Source organism: Sciurus carolinensis, chromosome 9 (assembly GCF_902686445.1).
Source record: "Sciurus carolinensis chromosome 9, mSciCar1.2, whole genome shotgun sequence".
Lineage (NCBI taxonomy): Eukaryota > Metazoa > Chordata > Mammalia > Rodentia > Sciuridae > Sciurus > Sciurus carolinensis.
This window is the reverse complement of record NC_062221.1, coordinates 87,742,994-87,763,512: the sequence shown is the minus strand read 5'-3', so window position 1 is coordinate 87,763,512 and position 20,519 is coordinate 87,742,994. Positions and strand designations below refer to the sequence as shown.

At 36.2% G+C, this 20,519-nt stretch overlaps 1 protein-coding gene across 7 annotated transcripts in view; it reads right to left on the bottom strand.

Annotated features, from left to right (window-relative positions):
• Cblb (Cbl proto-oncogene B) overlaps nucleotides 1-20,088 on the bottom strand; it is a 207,414-nt gene extending 187,326 nt beyond the window's left edge. For 2 of the 7 annotated variants that reach the window (XM_047563572.1, XM_047563578.1), the window contains exons 1-3: nucleotides 19,866-19,983; nucleotides 18,309-18,490; nucleotides 4,791-5,041 (exon numbers count right to left, since the gene is read on the bottom strand). In XM_047563572.1, coding sequence (XP_047419528.1) covers nucleotides 4,791-5,041; nucleotides 18,309-18,476 — 419 coding nt within the window. In that variant the 5' untranslated portion in view covers nucleotides 18,477-18,490; nucleotides 19,866-19,983. Of the gene's footprint in view, nucleotides 1-4,790; nucleotides 5,042-18,308; nucleotides 18,491-19,247; nucleotides 19,520-19,545; nucleotides 19,819-19,865 lie in introns of those variants that run through there. The other 5 variants (XM_047563577.1, XM_047563576.1, XM_047563573.1 and 2 more) reach the window with 5 other exon arrangements.
• Between the last annotated feature and the right edge of the window lie 431 nt (nucleotides 20,089-20,519).

Sequence of the window (20,519 nt, the reverse complement as noted above, 5' to 3'; positions counted from 1 at the left end):
TGTTTCCCTCTTTGACATTGATTTTTTTTAAAGATTTCATACTCTTCAGATTTGTCAAACACAGAACTATTTTTTTCCACTTTAGTTGACTTTTGGTTGTTTCAGTGATAAAGCCAAGTATTAGAAGGGAAATGCGTAGTATTTCCCTGACTCGCTAAGGAAGTTCTAACACAGGGAAAACTTCAGTATCATTAGACCATCATCTCTGGATGTTCTCAAAACCATGGTGTCCAGCACTAAGCCTGGAAGAGCAGTGGATGAACATATACTTTCTGATGAAAGAAGAAATGTTCTATTTAAAAGGTCAATTGATCAAATTGCCAAGATTTACAGAAGGTCCCTCTTGTCCATGGTACATTTGACAGCAACAAAACTACCTTCACATCTCTTTTGACTTTTGCCACTAAAAATAGCAGTCTGATAAGAGCATCTCCTCTTCCTTGTACTTCAAACTACATGTTTCATAACCCCTTTCCCCACACACACTTTAACTTGTGGGTGCCAGAAATCACTGAATTACTCTTCCCAGAATGGTTTAGTCACTGGAGAAGAACCAACTCAGTATGAGATTCAATCGTCCGTACAAAGAAAAAAGAATTGGCAAAAAAGTAAATTACACATGGGGAAAAGCAACACAAGAGAAGGAGGTTCACTGTAACTGTGGAGGGAGGTACACAGCCTACTCAGGTCTTGTCTCTGCTGCAAATCACTATTCTGACCATTCTCAAGACAAGAGGTAGTCACTGTGCCTTAAACGTCTATTTTAGCAACAAATACTTTTACCTAACTATAATTTCTACTTCACTCCTCCTATAGGACAGACTTGAGTATCCAGGAAATATATGGACTGCCATTCATTTTTTAAATTTAATTATTTATGTATTTATTATATTCAAAGTATATTACATTTATGTGAAATTGCTTTGAAATTTCAGGCTACTCATTCTTCAGCAATCATCAAAACAGAACCAGTTTGGGAACTGATACCATAATTTTTTTTCTATTTACTGTTATATTATATTTAAAATCGGTCCAGAAAGAAGATTATGAGTGGCACAAGAGAGATGCAAGAACATTAAAATAAACATTTTGATTCATGAACTCATTCCAATTTTCTTCAATAAAATGTAAAGTCACTTGAGGTAATACTGGCTTAATCGATGAATTTCAAATTACTATTTCTACTATAACTGTCATTCAGTTTTAACTTAATGATACTAATGTCCCTAGTGAGCTACTTGCATAAGCAAAGAGATTTTTCAGAGAATTTATGATATTCCCAATAATGACTGTGTCTTACATGGTCACTAGAGTCATTCTTCTAAACAGTATACTGTTGTCTAACTACCATAAGAGCATTCTGGGAAGTTTCTGTTATGTTCTACAGAGCAGAATGCCCAGAGCTCCATGTGCATTAGCATACTTGATACCAGTTTGCATTAAGAATCCTAACAGAACTAAAAAGTGATTGTATACAACTATATTACTACCAGAAGAAACAAATCAAAAGTCTACATCCTTGTCATGGTGTACCAAGTGTGGTACACTATTATGAATTAAGATTAGGCAATTATCTAATGCAAATTTTGCACTTAAAAAAAAAAAAAACCTGGCCACAGAATACCATCAGAAAATGGAACATGGATGATAGCAAAATCCAACTAGGGATATGCTACATCAGCACAGAAACTAATAAATGGTTGAATTTAGGAAGGAATGAGCAAAATTCACTTGGACACTTAAAATGCAAATGCAAAGAATTTATAGAGCTGCCTCATCATGATCTACCATCATCCACAGAAGTCTGTACATAATCAAGCAAAATTTATAGAAGTCCCCCATGTTTTGCTTTCATGTAAAAAAAAAAGTCAAAAACATTAAAATTTGTAATTGTAATGGTAAGTATAAAATGTCTACTGAGTTAATGAGTTAAAAATTGTTTCAACTTAATATGGAAGATGTAAAAGTGGGATACAAGTTTACTACCTCAATACTACATCCAATTAAAATCCTATTTCCACTCAAGTTTCCAAACCTAGAAATTGCACACATTGTTAGTGTCCTAATACCCTAGAAAGTAAAATTTAATGAATGACTTAACTGGCTCACCAAGAACTCCAGAGATATTAAATGTGAATTAAGAGTTATAGTGACATCTATAAAACAATTTAGTTTCATTAAATCATAACAGGTCTACCAAATGAAAAATATAATTTTCAGCTGGACAAGGTGGTGCACAACTGTAATCCGAGCAACTCAGGAGGCTGAGACAGGAGAATTCCAAGTTCAAGTTAAACCTCAGTAACACAGTCAGGTCCTAAGCAAGGGAGACACTACCTCAAAACATAAAAAGGGATAGAGATGTGGCTCAGTGGTTATGTGCCCCAGGGTTCAATCCCTAGTACCAAAAAAAAAAAAAGCGTGTGATCCTTCTCTATCTTATTTCTGGAATTCTGAGGCAATTCAAATTCCCATTGGTACTTCTGGAAAGTCTTAGTGCTTTAAAGCTACAGAGGAACTGGAATACTTACAACCCTCAAAATTCTATCAGTTGTAGTCCACGCATATTAAGTGAGAAGCCCATAGTTAACATAATTGGTAGACTTAGGAGTATATGGAGGATCCATCCATCATCAAGTTAAGAGAGAAGTTTTTAAATATATAAAAATGTATGTCATTCTATCTTTGACAGAGGGTTTTTCTGTTTGAATTTGATGACTTTATGTACTATGGGTATTTCTTTGACCAGTATTTACAGACAACTTTAGAGTCCACATATCTAGATAACTGAATTTTCCATTATACAAACTTAAACTAAATAATGCTAGATTTTCCAACCTGAAAGCAACATTAAAGGTTTTGAAGGGGTTTTCCTAAAGTAAGGAATATAAAATCCAAAGAGGTTAAGTATCTTAAACTAGATATAATCAATGTTAAGACATTGCATATTTTAATTAATATGGGTTTTCTAGTTAGAAATACATTTTCGTCATATCACCAAATACTCTAGATAAATTTTAAAATGCTGAGAAATGGGGAAAAAAATCTATCATATTCTTTATTTGGCTTAATGTGGATCATGAAATTAAATAATGAAAAAGCCAAACAACAAACATTAATGAGGAATCTCTATGTTAAGAACCCTGACCATAAAAGGACTCAGCTGATGTCCCTTCAGTCTCCACCACACCAGTCCAGTTTGCCATGTAATAATAAGTAGAGAGACTGATTCTACATCTCCTACCTATGGTTATGACACCCAGAGATTCAATCCAACTGTGTCTTAAACACCTTTGTCTCCAATCCCAAATGCTGATGTGGAAATAGCACACTGGGTATTCTAATTCATCCCTGGTGGGGATGTGAAATGGTGTAGCCACTTTGGAAGATAGTCTAGGAGCTTACAAAGCTAAGCATGGACATATCATATAATCCAGAAACCATGCTCTTAGGTGTTTACTCAAAAGCTTACATGCATACAGAAACCTGCATGCACACTCATTTATAGTAGCTTTTGCACATAATTGCCAAAAATTAGAAGTAATCAAGATGTTCTTCAATATATGAGCAGAAAAACAAACTGTGGCATAACCATAAAATGGAGTATTATGACGCAGCCACAACAATGTTTATAGCAGTTCAATTCTTAATAGCTAGATTGTGGAACCAACCTAGATGCCCTTCAGCAGATGAATGGATAAAGAAACTGTGGTATATATACACAATGGAATATTATTCAGTCATAAAGAAAAATAATATTATGGCATTTCCAGATAAATGGATAGAACTAGAGAATATCATGCAAAGTGAAATAGGTCAAGTCCAAAAACCCAAGGCCAAATGTTTTCTCTGATAAGTTAAGGATGATACATAATGGGGGTGGCAGGTAGGGGAAGAATTTAGGAACTTTAGATTATATAAAGAGTAATGAGAGGGAAGAGGGGGCGGGGATATGAAAGATGGTGGAATGAGAGAGACATCATTACCCTATGTACATGTATGATTACAAGAATGGTATGAATCTACAATGTGCACAACCATAGAAATGAAAAGTTGTACCCCATTTGTGTACAAAATGCAGTATGTAAAAATAAAAATCAAATTAAAAAAAAAAAAAGAAATGAACTATCAAGCTATAAAAAGACATGGAGAATTCTTAAATGTGTATTAAGTGAAGCCAGTCAGAAAGTTACATATTGTATGAGTCCCATTATAGGACATCAGGTGAAGGCAACTATGGAGACAGTCAAAAATCAGTAGTTGCCAGGGACTCAGGAGTTAGGAAGGGGTGGGGAAAACAGGTGGAGCACAGGGCATTTTTAGAACATTGGAACTATTTTTTATGATACTTCAATGGTAGACAATTATATTATGTATTTATGAACCACAGAATCATGAAACAAACAGTAAACCCTAATGTAAACTCTAGGTTTTAGTCAATAATAATGTATCAATATTGGTTCATCAACTATAACAAATGTACCTTGCAAACAAATGTGAATTATACAAAAGGGGGGGTGGTGAAAACTACACTTTCTGCATAATATTTCTGTGAACCTAAAACTGTTCCTTAAAATAAAGTCAATTAGGAAAATAAGAACACACTCATGAACTAGCTATCATCATAAACAAATTTATGTAAAACATTAAACAATGTGAAAAGCAAACATAAAAAGTGAATGACATTTTCTCCAAAATAAATACATGGTGACATTTATGTCAACTATAAGGCAAAAAAAGGCAACATTAAATGACAATACTAAAAAAATAATAAGTTGAAATATTCTTACCTGTCCTGTGACTGTTCTTCATACATCCTCTCTTTGCCCTCTTTAAAAAGTCTTATTGCTCGTTTTGACTTCTTCATTAGACTATCAATGTAAATTTTAAAATACTCATTCTCACTCAGTTGGGCAAGTTTCTGGTTGTCATCATATTTGCTCAATATAAGTCGCAAATGCTGATATGTATCAGGTAAAATATCAAGTATATAAGGTGGGCTATTTTTCAACTGAAGTTTAGGATTTTGGCACAGTCTTACCTAAAAACAAAGACAAAAATAAAATATTCTTAAATGAATCATATTTTTCTTCAAAGAAAAATGAGAAATGAATAAACCTTTGCTGTATTTCATCATTTTCCATAATATTAGTTATGATATTAAGTTACTAACTCCTGTTTATGAAGAACTAGCAAATTTTCACATTTGTCTTAATACAATCAAATCCTATTCTCTTCTTCTCTAGTGCAGGCTTTACTATACCACATCCTAACTTTCAACCCCTAACATTTAATTATCTTCTACAATGTCTAAATGCGCTGATTGCTATATACCACTGACCTCTTTATTTTTTTTAATAAAAATGAGGAAATGGCCCTTTTCAGCTAGCAAACAATGTCCCACACTTAGACATTATTTTACTACACTGAACTCCCAGCTAAAGCTCTCTCATAGATTTTAATTAATGTTTTGGTATATTATTTCTCTACCCTGAGGAGAATAAAACAAAGAGGCGCAATTTTAACAACTGAGTTATTAAGTAGTTAAATGGGTGTCAGGTCAGAACGAGTCTTTTCCACCTCCCCACATCATCTACTAGGCCTATAAACATGGATGCCCAGTCACTGCAGCAGGTGCCACCCAACCACTGGGGCATTCAGGGCTGCCTGCAGAACTGAAAATGCCTCTGCCACCAGAAAAGGGTAGTAATTCTACTATGTGCTGCATTCACTTCCACATGCTCATGTGATTTAGCCAAGAATAAGTAAGCTCAGCTCATTTCACCCATCCAACTGGAATATCAAGAACTGTCCAATTCCAAGTGTTCTCTCTGATGTATGAATACTAGTACACAATAAGGTCAGCAGTGGGGAGAATAGAAGTTCACTGGATTAGACAAAGGGGAATGAGGGAAGGGGGTGTAGGAAGAGGAAAGACAGTAGAATGAGTAGGACAGAACTTTCCTAAGTTCATATATATGAATACACAACCAGTGAAACACCACATCATGCACAACCATAAGAATGAGATCCTAATTAGAATGAATTGTACTCCACGTATGTAAATTATGTCAAAATACATTCTACTGTCATGTGTATCTAAAAAGAAAAATAAATAAAAAATAAAAATATAAAAATAAAATAAATGGTTATACAGGAAATAACTATCAAAAAAAAAGAACCATTCGATTAAACATTTCTTAAAATCTTTGGAAAATGTACAAAAGCGTAAGTAGTGTAATAGTGCAGTAATTTACAAAAGACAAAATGTATACATAAAGTCAGATTTACTGAGAAGATGGTGAAGTGTAAGCTTCCGTGCCCCGGGGACACATGACCTTCTAGGTCCTCATCACATATCATAATCATATGCTCATATAGTCATATGATCATAATTTTTTAAACGTTTTAATAGTAAAATGTCTTAAATACAATTTATTAAAATTTGTCTCCTTCCAGTATGACTTCACTTCCATCACACTTTACCCCACTAGGTGAACTGGAATGGGCAATAGGCATTTCTGGAATCTTGCAGATGAGAAGCTGAGTTGGACATAAGATTTTGGGTTTACTGGAAGTTGTATATAAGGTGTGCAGCCACTTCTATAAAGAAATCATTGTCAGCAGTCCGATACAAGCAAGGCATAGAAAGAAAATAACTGATTTCGTTTATATAAAGAATGTAAAACTTAATCAAATAAATAGAAACAGAGTAGAACGCTGGTAATTAAAGGCAGGGAGGGGGAGGAGAATGGGAAGAAGCAGGTAAAAGGGTGCAAATGGTAGTTAAGTAGAATGAACAAACCTAGAGATCTAATATGTAGCATGAAGACTATGGTTAATAATATCTCGTATGTTGAAAAGTGGCCAGGAGGATAGATTTTATGTGTTTTTAACCAAAAAACCAAAGGTAACTAATTACAGAAGGTAATTGGACATGTTAATTTTTCTGAGGTAATCATTTCACTATACATGCATATAAAAATATCATGTTGTATACCTAAAATGCAATTTTTTTCAAAATTTAAATAATACTGAAAAAAAAAAAAAAAGAATGGTTCCAGGAATATTTCAAGCGCCTACAGTGCCTACCATCTATGATGGCAGCAAAAAGGTCCAGTTCGCCAAGGACTAGAAGATATGTGTGAGTAACAGAAGAGAATCAAAAAACATCCAGAAATGGTGGTGTACACCTGTAATCCCAGCAACTCAGGAGGCTGAGGCAGGAGAATTGCAAGTTCAAAGCCAGCCTCACCAACTTAGTAAGACACTCAAAATAAAAAAAATAAAAATAAAAAGGGTTAGGGATGTGGCTCAGTGTTTAAGCCCCTCTGAGTCCAATCCTTGGTACCAGAAAAAAAAAAAATGTACAGAGCCAAAAACTAGTCTAGATTATGTCACTGGTATCTGTAGATAAATTCTAGAAGAAAAATTCACTTTCATATCCATTTTGTATTCTTTATCTTTAAAAGTCCCCTCCAAATGATAAGGGTTTCAATATTCAAAAAACATGATACTCACAAAAAGCCTAGGACAAACAGAAAAATAATCATTTCAAGAACCACAAACACAACCAATTAATGTAACAGCAAATGAAAAAAAGAATACTTATGCTATCAAATTGCTTTCTTTAAGAAATTATTGCATTGAGGGGTAGGGGGATCTGGATCAAATTACCAAGCATCAGCCTTTAATTTAAGACAACTAATTCTCACATTAACCTAAGACATTACTATGTCTTCTTCCACTTTGCATACAGTGTACAAAACAGAATTCTTTAGAACATAGTATATAACTAATAAATGAATAATGAATGGACTAACCAGTTCACTTATTTTGGGGGAAATGTACAAATACATACATATAGAATGTTTTTAACCTAAGGTATTATAGTTTATTTTCATAATCATATTCTACAAGTATTCAAATTAATAATCCAGATATAGGCTTAGTTTAAATATAAGATTATTTTGATCTCCAAAAAATTTCTGAAAAGGTAAGATGGTATCTCATTTATTAAACAAAACAAAGATTTATGAACATATATAGCTTTTCTACCACTTTTTTACTTGTGTGATACACTGGTATAACCAGGGAAGCTCACTGCTCCCAAAAGACTGATTAAGATCCAAATATGTCTGTGATTAAACAAATCCTGATTGAAATAGGACATGGTTTTTCCATTCTTTAAACCAAAAGATACTATCACAAATATACAGAAGTTTCAAGAACACTGCCACCAACTTCCTGAAGCCAACACAGTTTAATTTCAGCAACATGTATTTGTACAACATGTCACATATTGACAAATCATTAACTTGTAGTTAGTGGACAAGGCAGCTTCCAATTCATTTCCTCCAGTGGTCAGTTTTTTAAATAATTGTTGAAAATTTTCTGTCAGGTATTTTTTCAGACACTCTAAATAACTGTTCTCTGAAAGATAATTTTAAGCTTTAGGGATATTCATTTCACTATTCTTTACCTAATCTTTGCCTCATTTGCTTTATTTAAAATTTAATTCCATGTTGGAATGTATTGTTTCATTGGGCAAAATTGTTTAAATAACTATGATATATCAGGTATTGAGTTTAGTGCCAAGAAATTATAGATGACTAGAATATACTTCTTGCCTTAAGGAGTCTGGCAGAAAAGACCTAGTTCTCCATAATTAACTTAGGAGCAATGTAATTCTTGCTCTAAGGGATCTTAGTAAAGATCCCATCCAATTCATCCATTTTCAGATAAGAAAACTAAGAACTTCAAAGATTAAGGGACTATTAAAAAATCATTAATCCAACACAAGAGCCTGCATCTTCTGAATCTCAAGCTGATCTTTCTAACTATATCACAATTTAATTAGAATCAGGCATATAATTAATGGTTCCTTCTAAACTCATTTCCATTTTTATTTTAGTTCATTAGTAAATTTACATGAACTTCAGAACCCATGTGTTAATTCAACAAAGGTTTATATGTCAGGCACTGTTTTCAGCAATGGGAATACGGACAGGAATAAATCACAGACCTGCCCTCAGGGAGTTTTCTAGTGGGCAAGCCTGGTGGATCAAGAAAGAATTATAGGAGAATTTAGGACCATGATAGAGGAAAGTGCAAACAAAGTGCTACAGGAGAAAAGAAGCAGCTCACTCAAATTCACAGGAGCATCAAGAAAAGCACACCTAAATTTGAAACAAAAAATAAAAAAGAAGATTTCAGACAGAGCAGTGTGGTAGGTTTCAGAGGCACAAGAGAGCAAAACATGTTGAAAGTAAAAGCAGTTATTCTAAAAGATGGAAGCGTGGGAAGGCTGTAGGTTAAGTGGCACCAGAAAACTGAAATAGACTGGAATCAGTTCATCAAGCCTCTGGGTCACACTGTTTTCTGAATTTGCACTTGGAAAGTGCAACATACAACTCTGAACTACTATATGCCACTGAGTGTGCAGTTCATCAGTAGGATTACTATTAAACTCCGTGACTTATGACAGTTCCTGCCGAAAATGAATAACCCTACACCAGGACTATAACTTCAAAGCAAGTCAAATTCAATTCCATTCGATAAATATTTATTGAGTGCCTGCTATGTTCAAGGAACTGCAAAAGCCAGAGAAAGAAAAATGGCTTTTCTAGAAACAGTATATTAAGGAGAAAAATCAAGCTAACCACAAGATTCAAGTTCACATTCAAATGGCTTAGACCTCTTCTAGAAATAAATGAGTTGCTCCCTAGAATGAAAGCTGGTTCCAATACAGAGAGCTTTCACAAAGAAACAAATCCACAGCCCCATTATAAAATTATAAACTTCTTAGGGCGTCAACGAGTGCATAAAAGAATTGTTTCATTAGCAATATCACTCTTCTCTTGAACTAAAAGTCAAAGCATTTAGTATTGGAATTAGGCTAAAAACTCCATTGTAGTCACTGACTTAATTTTTTTTATTGGTGAATTAAAATTACACATAATAGTGGGATTCATTGTGACATACTTGTATATGAATACAACATAATGTGGTCAATTTCATTCTCCAGTATCTTCCCTTTTATTCCCCCTTCCTCCCTCCTCCTGTTCCCCCTCCTATACTCTACTGGTCTTCCTTCAATTTTCATGATATTCTCCTTATTTTTTCCTTTCTTCTCTCTAGCTTGCAGGTATGAGGAAAGACATAGGACCTTTGACTTTCTGAGTCTGACTTATTTCACTTAATGTAATGCTCTCAAGTTGCATCTGTTTTCCTGCACATGACATAATTTCTTCTCTTTATGGCTGAGTAAAACTCCACTGTGAATATATACCTTACTTTCTTTATCCACTCATCTGTTGACAGACACCTAGGCTGGTTCTATAACTTGGCTATTGTGAACTGCGCTGCTATAAACATGGGTATGCATGAATCATTACAGTATGCTGAATTTAATTCTTCTGGAAAAAAAGCAAGAAGTGGTATAGTTGCAACATGTGATGGTTCTGTTCCAAGTCTTTTGAGGATTCCATAGTGATTAGACTAATTTACAATCCCAAAAACAGTATATAAATGTTTCTTTTCCCGAACATTCTCATGAGCACTTATTTTTATTCTTAATGACTGCCATTCTAACTGCAGTGAGATAAAATCTCAATGTACTTTTGATTTGCATTTCCCTGATCATAAGCCATGTTGAATATTTTTCATGTATTTACTAGAATTTGTATTTCTCTTGAGAAATATCTATTTAACTCATTTGTCTATATATTAATTGGGTTAGTTGGATTTTGGATTGTTTTACAAGCTCCCTATATATATGGATATTGACTCAAAGAATTTTGGAGTCCTAAAGAGGACTTTGGAATCACCAAGAAAAATCTCCTCATTTGGAAATGACAATACTAAAACAGAAATGCAACTAGCTAAGGTTGCTGCTCAGAACCCTGATGTTTGGACTTAAGAATCAGGTACTCTCTCATTCAATTTTTGCTGTTGGTGTTCTTGTTGATAGTTGTGCAGGGGATAGAAACCAGGGTATCACACATGCTAGGCAAGCACAATGCCACTGAACTACACCTCCAGTCCCCATCAGTACACAATTGATTTCCATATTTAAGAGTTTTTAAAGATTTTTTAAGAAGACTCTGTACACGTAGTCTGCACTGCTTCAAATATATAAAATAAATGTATAAAATGCATATACTATAGATGGGTGCAGTGGCACATGCCTCTATTTCCAGCAGCTCAGAAGGCTAAGACAGGAGGATTGCCAGTCTTGGCAACAGTGAGGCACTAAGCAACTCAGTGAGACCCAGTCTCTAATAAAATACAAAATAGGGCTGGGAATGTGGCTCAGTGGTTGAATGCCCCTGAGTTCAATCCCTGGAACCCATTCCAAAAAAAAATGCATATACCATATATGTATTTCAATAAATATGTATTCACAAACATATATATTCTACCATATCAAAGCAAAGGCACAAATATAAAATTAGGATGTTACTACTACAATAATTTCAAAACCATTAATTATCTGGGAGTACTTTTAACATTTAAAGAGATGTCTAGTCATTCCATAATTTAAATTTTCAGCTAAAATGTAAGAAAGAGTTATTAGATAGCTAAAATATTACTTGCAAACAAGGTTCAAAGCAAGCCTAGGATCAGGCCTTGCCCCTTATTAGCTCTGCAACCTTGCTCAGGGTTCTTCTTCTGGAAACATCTTAGTGTGTTACAATTCTTAGAAAAGAAAATGCAAAATGTTCTTCTCAGTGCCCCATAATCAGTACTCATTTTTTTCCTAGTATTTTTTCTGTCCATATTTTATATTCTCTGCATATCTGGTCAAGGTATGAGAATGAGATCAAAGGCACTATACACTTTGTTGAAAGTCATGATTTTTAAAAGTTCTTTTAGCTGATAAAGTTCTTCATGCTAACTGAAAACTTTAAAGTATTTGGAATGTTCTATGTAGGAAATAAGTCCAAACCCAGGTAATATTACATGGAATCATCTAGTTTTTTCAAACCTGAGAGATTCTCAGATTTGGGGATAAGTACTCAATCTCTTAACAGGTAGAACATTAATAACTACTTTTAAAAGCAGCTGTGTTAAGAGTACGCTTAATGATTATTTAAATATTAACATGCTAAAAAGCTATAAAATGTTGTTGAATATTACCAAAATACATCTTTCATTACTCAGCAATATATAAACACATTTTAAAAAACAAAACTTAATAACCAGAATGCATAAAAATAGCATGGTAGTACTATTAAAGTCACAGCATATAAGATGATTTTAATATAAAAGATGAGAAAAGATTTCCATTTCAATTGTTTTCTTATTTATCCACTTAATTGCTAGAAAACTGCCTAAAATATATAATGTCTATTCCATAATATACAATATTAAAACATGGCTTAAAATTACAAATAATATGCCTTAATTTACTTTCTAACAATCCAACGTGAAATTTATAAATTCCTTCAGTACTTCTCTGTATTTTCCTTTACTTCCCTCTTGTCTAAGTGGAAGATACATTTATCTACTACTGGTTAACTCTGCTACTTGTTCCTAGCTTTTCCCTCCCACATTATAATCTAGAATGCCACTTATGCTGTTATTTCTTCTTCCCTTACATCTTAAGTCATTCTCTACCTGCATCCCTTCCCATAAATCTATAACCTCTCCTATCATGAACCCTGCCACAATACACTCCGAGAGTTAGTTTCAACTCTCCTTAAATTCTCAAGCAATCAGAACTTTCTTCCTATTTATCTGTTACAACTCCAGAATATTTTTTAAATGACCTACATACTCATTTAATATAGCCCCATCATATAAGTGAAGTTACTCTATAAATATCAGCAATGCCCTTGAGTCATGAAATTCAATGAGTCCCTTCTTTTTGCTGTTTGGTTTTCTCTACCTGAACTTGAACTTAGTATTAACAGAACTTGAAACTACCTTCTGAAAGTTGTTTCTCCCCAAAAAATCAATATACCCCAATTATTTTTCTACCTTTCTCATCCCTGTTCTTTGTAGGATTCTGTTTCCTTCACTGCCCTCTAATTATACTCCCCATGCTTCAAATTTTTGCTTATCTGACTTTGTCTCTGACTCTCTTCTCTTCATAAGAAATCTATTGCAGTTCTAAAGATTGAGATGCTAACCTTATGAACACATCTACCAAATACACATTAGTTTCAACTTCTTTCTGGAACTGCACACTCATTCTGACTTCAAAATGGATTTCTCTCTGGCAGGTGAAACGCAGTCTACATGGCAGCAAACAAACTTATACACCAACCCCCTCTTTTCCTTCCTATGTTCCTTATCTCATTAAGGGCATCACTGCCTTCAAAGTCAACTAGGCTGAAAACCTCAAGAGTCACTTTCACTTCACCTTCTGTTTCATATACTAATACTGAAGGATCACAAAGACCTATATTTACCTCCAAAATGTCGTCCACTTCTGAATCAACACTTGCTGTACCTACTGTCAATTCTTTACACCAACCCTTGATGATTTCTTACCCATACTGTTTTAATTCCTCTTCATAATTTTTACTGCCTTCAGTTTCTTTTCTCTTAATCCAATCTTCATAGTCTAGAGAGTAACGTATCAAGGGATAGTGCTGACTTTTCCTCTGCCTGTACAGAATACTTCAATGGTTATCTTCCTATCAAATAAATTAAATCCAAATTCCCAAAGCAGTCAGAATTTCTATCATCCTTTAATTCACCTGCTCTCACTTAACAATCACTTATCATCCCTTCAGCCTAATATGCCCACTACTTCATGATAATCCAAAAACAGACCTTGACAGTACCAGCTTTCACCAGCTTTCCACCCTCTGCCAGCAACATCACTTCTAACACCTCTGTGACACAACACTTCATACCACAGTAGCACACTTATTACATTCTACTGTGTGGCATGGTTGTTTATAAGTGTCTACCTTTTACAGTTGGGATTTAATAAATGAAGGAAGAAATCAACAGCATATATAGCAACTTTTGAAAGAAAGGAAGTCAATTCAATCTACTGAAAAATTTCTCTTAAGAGTTAAAAGATTACAGATTGAAGTGTTCATTAAATGTATGTCTTCTATCACAGGAATAAACCATGGTAACTCCTGGTAGGAGTCTTTTAAGTCTTTTACTCCATCAATTGAAGCTTTTCCTAGAGGTTACAAGTAGCAAACTTTGGGATTACTTCATTTATCTCAGCACCAATACAAAACCTACTGGGTCCGAACAAAATTGTCCAGACATTTAATGTGTTACTATTCCCTGTTCAAGTCTGTTAGGGCATGGAATTCTGCTAAGGTAAGACAACATTAAAGAGGAAAAGGAAATATGTGAAGGAAAATAATTCAAATAATGATATGCCATTTCAGGTCCCTAGGAAGGTGAAATCTTCAGACCAACAAACACAAAACACTGGCATCTAAACCTAACTTTCATTCCATATGAAATATTTCTTTGAAGTATGACAAATTTTACTTAAAAACAAACTTTACTTTTTAAAAATATTGGTATATAATCCAAGCATCTTTAATTGACAATCCAAGCATCTTTAATTGACAAACTTTAAAATATATCTGGTCACAGTAAAATTATAAAGATAGAGAATGAATTATATTTCAAGTTTGACGAATGTATTAAATGTACAAGAGGTAAGTGGCCGGAAAAGTCTATTTGGCATCATCACTTTTTAAATGCTTTTAAAACTCCTTCCGTAATGTAATTTCAAATAAATGACAAGGACAGCAAGACGAAAACATAGGCGGGTACTCAACTTGCTTTGGTCTTTAGCATTAATTAATTATTTTCTAATTTCCCGAGCATCCATGTATGCTCTGTACATTTAGCATCTATTAGATAGAAAATTGTTTCTTCTGCTTTCCATCACCTGGCTAAGACTCTCGTGAAAACCACACTCAGGAACCTCGTATTAATAAATTATGATTCCGACCATAATGATTAGCAATCATTTCCTTACCCTCACCTCAGCATTTCCAACAAGAGCAACAAATGCTATTCCTAAAAGGCAATGGCCAGCAGAATACAGACATAAAACTATCTGAACAGTGGCCAGAAAAGCAAGATGGCTGTTCTCCACTCTGCTCCCACTATACTTTGCTTGGGTCTGCCTGTATTACAGTCCTTTCCACACCAAATGGTAATTATCCATTTACATGCCTGACTCTGGTGCTGTTCTCAGAGTTTCTGGACAGGTCAAGGGCAGGGCTATGTTTTATCTAGCTTTGCATCCTCAGAAATAAGCACTCAGTAGGAACAAAGTAGGCCCTCAATAAATGCTTATTAAGTGTTTACTAAAAGTCTGTCTCTGGAATAACTTTGGAACAAACTCCACATTTCATTTTGAATATATCTGAACCTAGGTTTACATTCATGAGTAGCAGTTCTGTCACGGGATCAAAAAGGCACCACTGACTTGAGAGATCAGGGGTCAGCTATTGACCTAAACTGACACACAGAGTTAAGGCCAGACAATCTAAATAAATTGGATGCTTTGGGATATGCTACTATTCTTTTTCTCAATACTTGTACTATGCTAACTCTGTGCTGCTGATGTTGTTACAAAACTCTCTACATTTTACAAGAAACACAACTGAGCAATTACTTTCTTCTACTCTCAAGTGACCTTGGAGAGAAAGCCTGTCCCCTGAAAACAGAACAGTAAGTTGGAACTGGAATCTAAGTTGATCATTTTAAATTCTAAGGCCAAGGAATGATGAAATGATACACTTACTAGATGTTTTCTTTATGATCTAAGACTGCTTCATTATCACCTACAAAGTTATTATACTTTGTAGTTATACTATACTTCAAAGATCTGCCCAGTGAAAAGGCTTCCTAAAGAAAAAAAAAGTGTTAACTACACACTTAATCTTGCCTTTTCCTTAACAACCAATTAAACCTGGAAATTTACTATTTTCTCTTGTTGACAGGCTAAACTCATGCTAATGCAGATATTTAAGAGAAAAAAAAAAACAGGGAATGTGTCATCAGATTAACTTTTTAGACTAATAAGAAAGTTCCTGATGCAATCATCAAGACAACATTGATTCTCTCACCACTGACAAATAAGATAAACACATGTGGAGGATGCTTCCACCTTACACATTTCAATAAAATATACTACTAATTAGTAAGTATCAGTGCCTTTCTATTACTATGTGTTAGAGAAGAAATAATCATATTGAATGCTTTTATGACAATTTGTGATTTTTTTCCCACAAAGCCCACAGATGCATTCATCATTTTCATCTTTGACAAATAATGAAGATAAACAGGGAAAGCCATAGTAAAGAACCCATGCCAACACCCGCACCCACATCCCACTAAGTAGAGACTTTGGATGATCAATATCTTTGTGAGTCAAGTTCCTCAGCTACAGAAGCTAAACCTAAACCCACAAAAGGGTTAATAAAACAAACAATGCCAGATGCTTAACCATCAAATAACTATCCATTTTACCATAACTCATGGGGAAATAATTAAAAACAGATAAAACTTATGTTAACAACCACATGTAGACCAAAATTATGCACACCATTTTTTACTGTTTCAATAATGACTTTACAGTAACTATAGCTCACCACTTCCTTATATAAATCTTTTTTATTTGATGTTCTAACCTGCATCATAAATATTCAAATTTTGATCACTCAAAGAAGGGGTATGGACAGGGAATAACAGTTCCCCTATAAAATCTGAACTATTTGTTGACCATTTACATAACATACATTAGAGAAAAGGCTTGAATTTCTTCTTTTACCTCAACTGAAGATTTAGGCAATGAGAATGACCTTCAAATTCATACTCTTTATAAAAGCAAAGAGAGTACTGTGCCTGCCAAATAAATGCAATTTTTCCTACTTCATACTCCTCATTCTTAAGTATCCAATGTTAAAACCAAAACCTGACCCCAAGCAGCAAGTTGCAATGTTCTGACACTATGACATCATTCTGTCTGGAGCACTTTAATATAACAATTTGAATAAATTGGCAGAAGCTTAAATAGGTCACACTGAAGCCCAAAACTAAGGATATTTATCTGGCAGAAATATTCTGGCTCTGCATTTAACACCAGTGGTCACAGAATGACAGGCCCATCATTCATCTATCTTATCTGTACTTTCCATAAGGATAAAAGAAAATAAAGGAAATCTTGGCACTTGCCTGTATTGCTAATACTACTGACAGTGGCTTTTCTGTAGCCAATATTTGCACAGAGTAACAAACCAAAGCAAAGGTGAATGCTACCATATGAGTTCATGTAGAATTTAGCACATCCTTACAAAGGAATATTCTTTAAACCTCCATTTCTGCAGTTATAAAGGTATCAAAAGTCTCAACTAAATTTATAATTAGTACCAAATAGCTATGAAATAATATCATAGGTGCTACAAGTATTACCAATATATAGGGACAATGTTACTGCTTTAAAAGCAGAAATTCTTTAATTTTTACAAAGCAGGAAGCTATATCTTAATCATATTTATTTCATAATCCTACTTAGTGCTGATAGCTACAGTTTTACAGTATATTCCTATATGGTGTTCAGGTTGCCTCTTTAACTGGACTTCTCGAAGAACTGACATCCAGCTTGATTTCTTCTTGTGAAATTATAGAGTTCATCTGAAATCAACAAGCAGAAACCACAGAAGTTTCTGACATGCTCAGCCCCTCCACCCCCAACATAAATTTTCCTTTCACAATAAACAATGTGCAATGGAAAAGATTTCCTGTTTCAAAATGGAATAGTAGATGAAAGAAACTCTAAGTATACCATTAAAAAAGTTTCTTAATGAAGACAAATTCTCAAAGAACAAAATGGAAACTCTCTCAAATACTGCTTCCTCACTTAAAGACTAATCTGGTTCTTTCCCCAGTAAACATTCTCAGTATCACACAAGTGGTATTCTAAATGCTCCATCAGAGACTTTTCTTAAATTGTTTGTACCCTTTTTGTTATCTAAGAGCAACACAACCTCACATAAGACTGAACAAACACTTCTAAACCATACTGTGACCATACACCCATAAAAAGCAGCCAATGGTAAAAACTTTGCATATCTGAGTCATATAGAGGAACTCTGAACCTTGTAGAGTAGAACAAAAAGTAAAAAAACAAGTCTTTGCTCTGAATCCCACTTTTCAAAACACACAGAATGGAAAAAAGAAAAATAGTCCACACAAAAAGATTACTGCCCTAACAATAATTATTATCATTAACAGCATATATAAATAAAGCTTGAGAAACCATACCCAGGGTGAACAGGGCCATGTATGGGCACTATTCCACTTACCACTTTGTCCATGAGTTTCCAAGTTTTCTCCACAGTCCTACGATCAGCTGCAGCTTGCTTAGGGGGGCCAACTGCATCCTGGATAGCATCAATAAAACCCAAAATTCGCCCTTTTCGGGGATTTCCTCCTCGACCACCAGGGTTTCTGCCATTCATAGAATTTGCCATCTGGAATCGAAGTTCTTTGAAAGGCAGATTTAAAAAAAGAAGAAGAAGAAGAAGAAAAGTTAGTTGGGTATGACAATATTTACCCAAAGAAAGCTGAACAGACTAACTTGTAACTACTTCTTCTCCATTCTTGTAACTACATTCTTCTCCATCAATGAGAACAAAACCAAGGGTCCCAGATTCAACTTTTCAATAATGGAGTGAAATTACATTCTCCAGTTCAACACAAAATAAATTTAGAGCAATAACCCTAGATTTGTTTTTAGAATACTAAGCTTTAAGGATGCATCCTCCTCAAGTTTCAAATAGCTAAAGCTTAACTAACCCAACTCATAACAACACCACCACAACTTAAATAGGTTTTCTCACTCTACATGGGAACACGATGTTCTCCCCTTTTGCCTTCATCCCAAATCAAAATACTAGAACAACTGTAACTCCTAGAATACATCTGGGAAGCCTCACTTAGAAACCTCACTTTCACTTTGCTAGATTTCGGCAAGTTATATAAATGTAAAAGAGTGTTCTACTCAAGCATAAGGGACAGGTCTGCTGTCAACAAAGGCATAGGATTTGGATTTCCCCCGCTAAAACCACCTAGTACGGACATAGGGACACACGGTTCTTTAAACCAAAACTGTGAGTAGTTATTCCCAAGAGCCAAATAAATCGACAAACAAATAGCCCATTTTTAAAAAGCGGGTGAGAAACTGACAAGATCGGGCAGGGAAAGCAGAGTTCACTTCTTTCGCTCCTTGCCCCTAGTCTCACCCAAGGGGGATGGGGGAGATCCGAAGCTTTGTTTCAGGACGTCTCTGCCCCGACCCTGCTCAGGCCTCTTCTCTGCCACCCTCCAATCCCAGCTGGGGAGGAAGACGAACGAAAAGCGGACAAAGTATCCCGTCGCTCCTCCAGCGCCCCTCAGCCCTGTCTGCCTCCAGCGCTGTGCGCTCGGCGACCGGGAGGACGCACCTCCCGGGCTGTCTGCAATCCCAACCTCCAGTCTCCACTCTCCCTTTACTCCCTCTTTCTCCTCCCCACTGCCTGCCCGGTTCCGGTCTTTAAATACCCCACTTCAAACTGAGGACAGCAGGGGCAACAGCAGCTAGAAGCTGGGGCTGTCCCCTCTTCCTCTGTGGCCGGCGCCTGGCTGCCCAGGGCCCTCGGGCCAGAGAGACGCGTCGAGCCTCCCCAGCGCCCCCTTCCCTCCTCGTCTTTCGGCGCCGAGCCGTCCCGAGCCACGCGTGTGCGCGGGTCCCACTCTACACGCACGCAGCCCAGGGTGCTTGGGTCGCCCAGGTGGGGAATGTGTGATCGCCGTAATAGCACGCTCCCGAGGAAGGGGCGACCTAGAGCTCCGCCACCGAGACGTGGAAGCGCAACAATTACCGTCAAGACAAATCCACACCCGCTCTCCCCTCCCTCCACACTCTCGGGGAGGCCGCCGCAGCACTAGCTGGAGGAGGAGACCACTCGCTGGACACCCCACCCCTGTAACATACACAGAGAGCCAGGCGCGGGGCGGAGCCGAGGGCGGAGCCCCGCCCCACTGGGCCAATCCCGCACACGGTGCACTGCCCGACAGCGGGAGAAGCCAATAGGTGGGAGGCGCCCGTCCTCCTCGCACTACCGCCAGGTCCACGTCCTCCACAGTACACAATGGCCCCAAAGGAAGGCCCGCTCGTCCAGGTCCTGAATAGAAAGAAACTCGGAGGGAAATAGGCCTGGAATTGCCTGGGAACCAAAGTGGAAAATGGAAAGGAAATGGAAGAAGAGAGGCAATGCACTAAGGAGCTAACCAATGAGGGGTGGGCAGGTGGGCGTGAGCGTAGGGAGCGGGAGCTCAAGCGGACGGGGGCTAAAAGGCGGGACTTCCTGCTTTGCTCACCTTCCTAGTCTTTTGTTTCATAGCAACAGAGTAAAGGCTGGAAGGGTGTTGCTTCTCCACTCTGGGCGGGTCCCAGGCTTAAGAAATCCATCTCCCTAGGGCTGCCAAACTCTTCTACCCAGGACTGCAGCCAAACAGGTCTAAGGCGGTTTTCT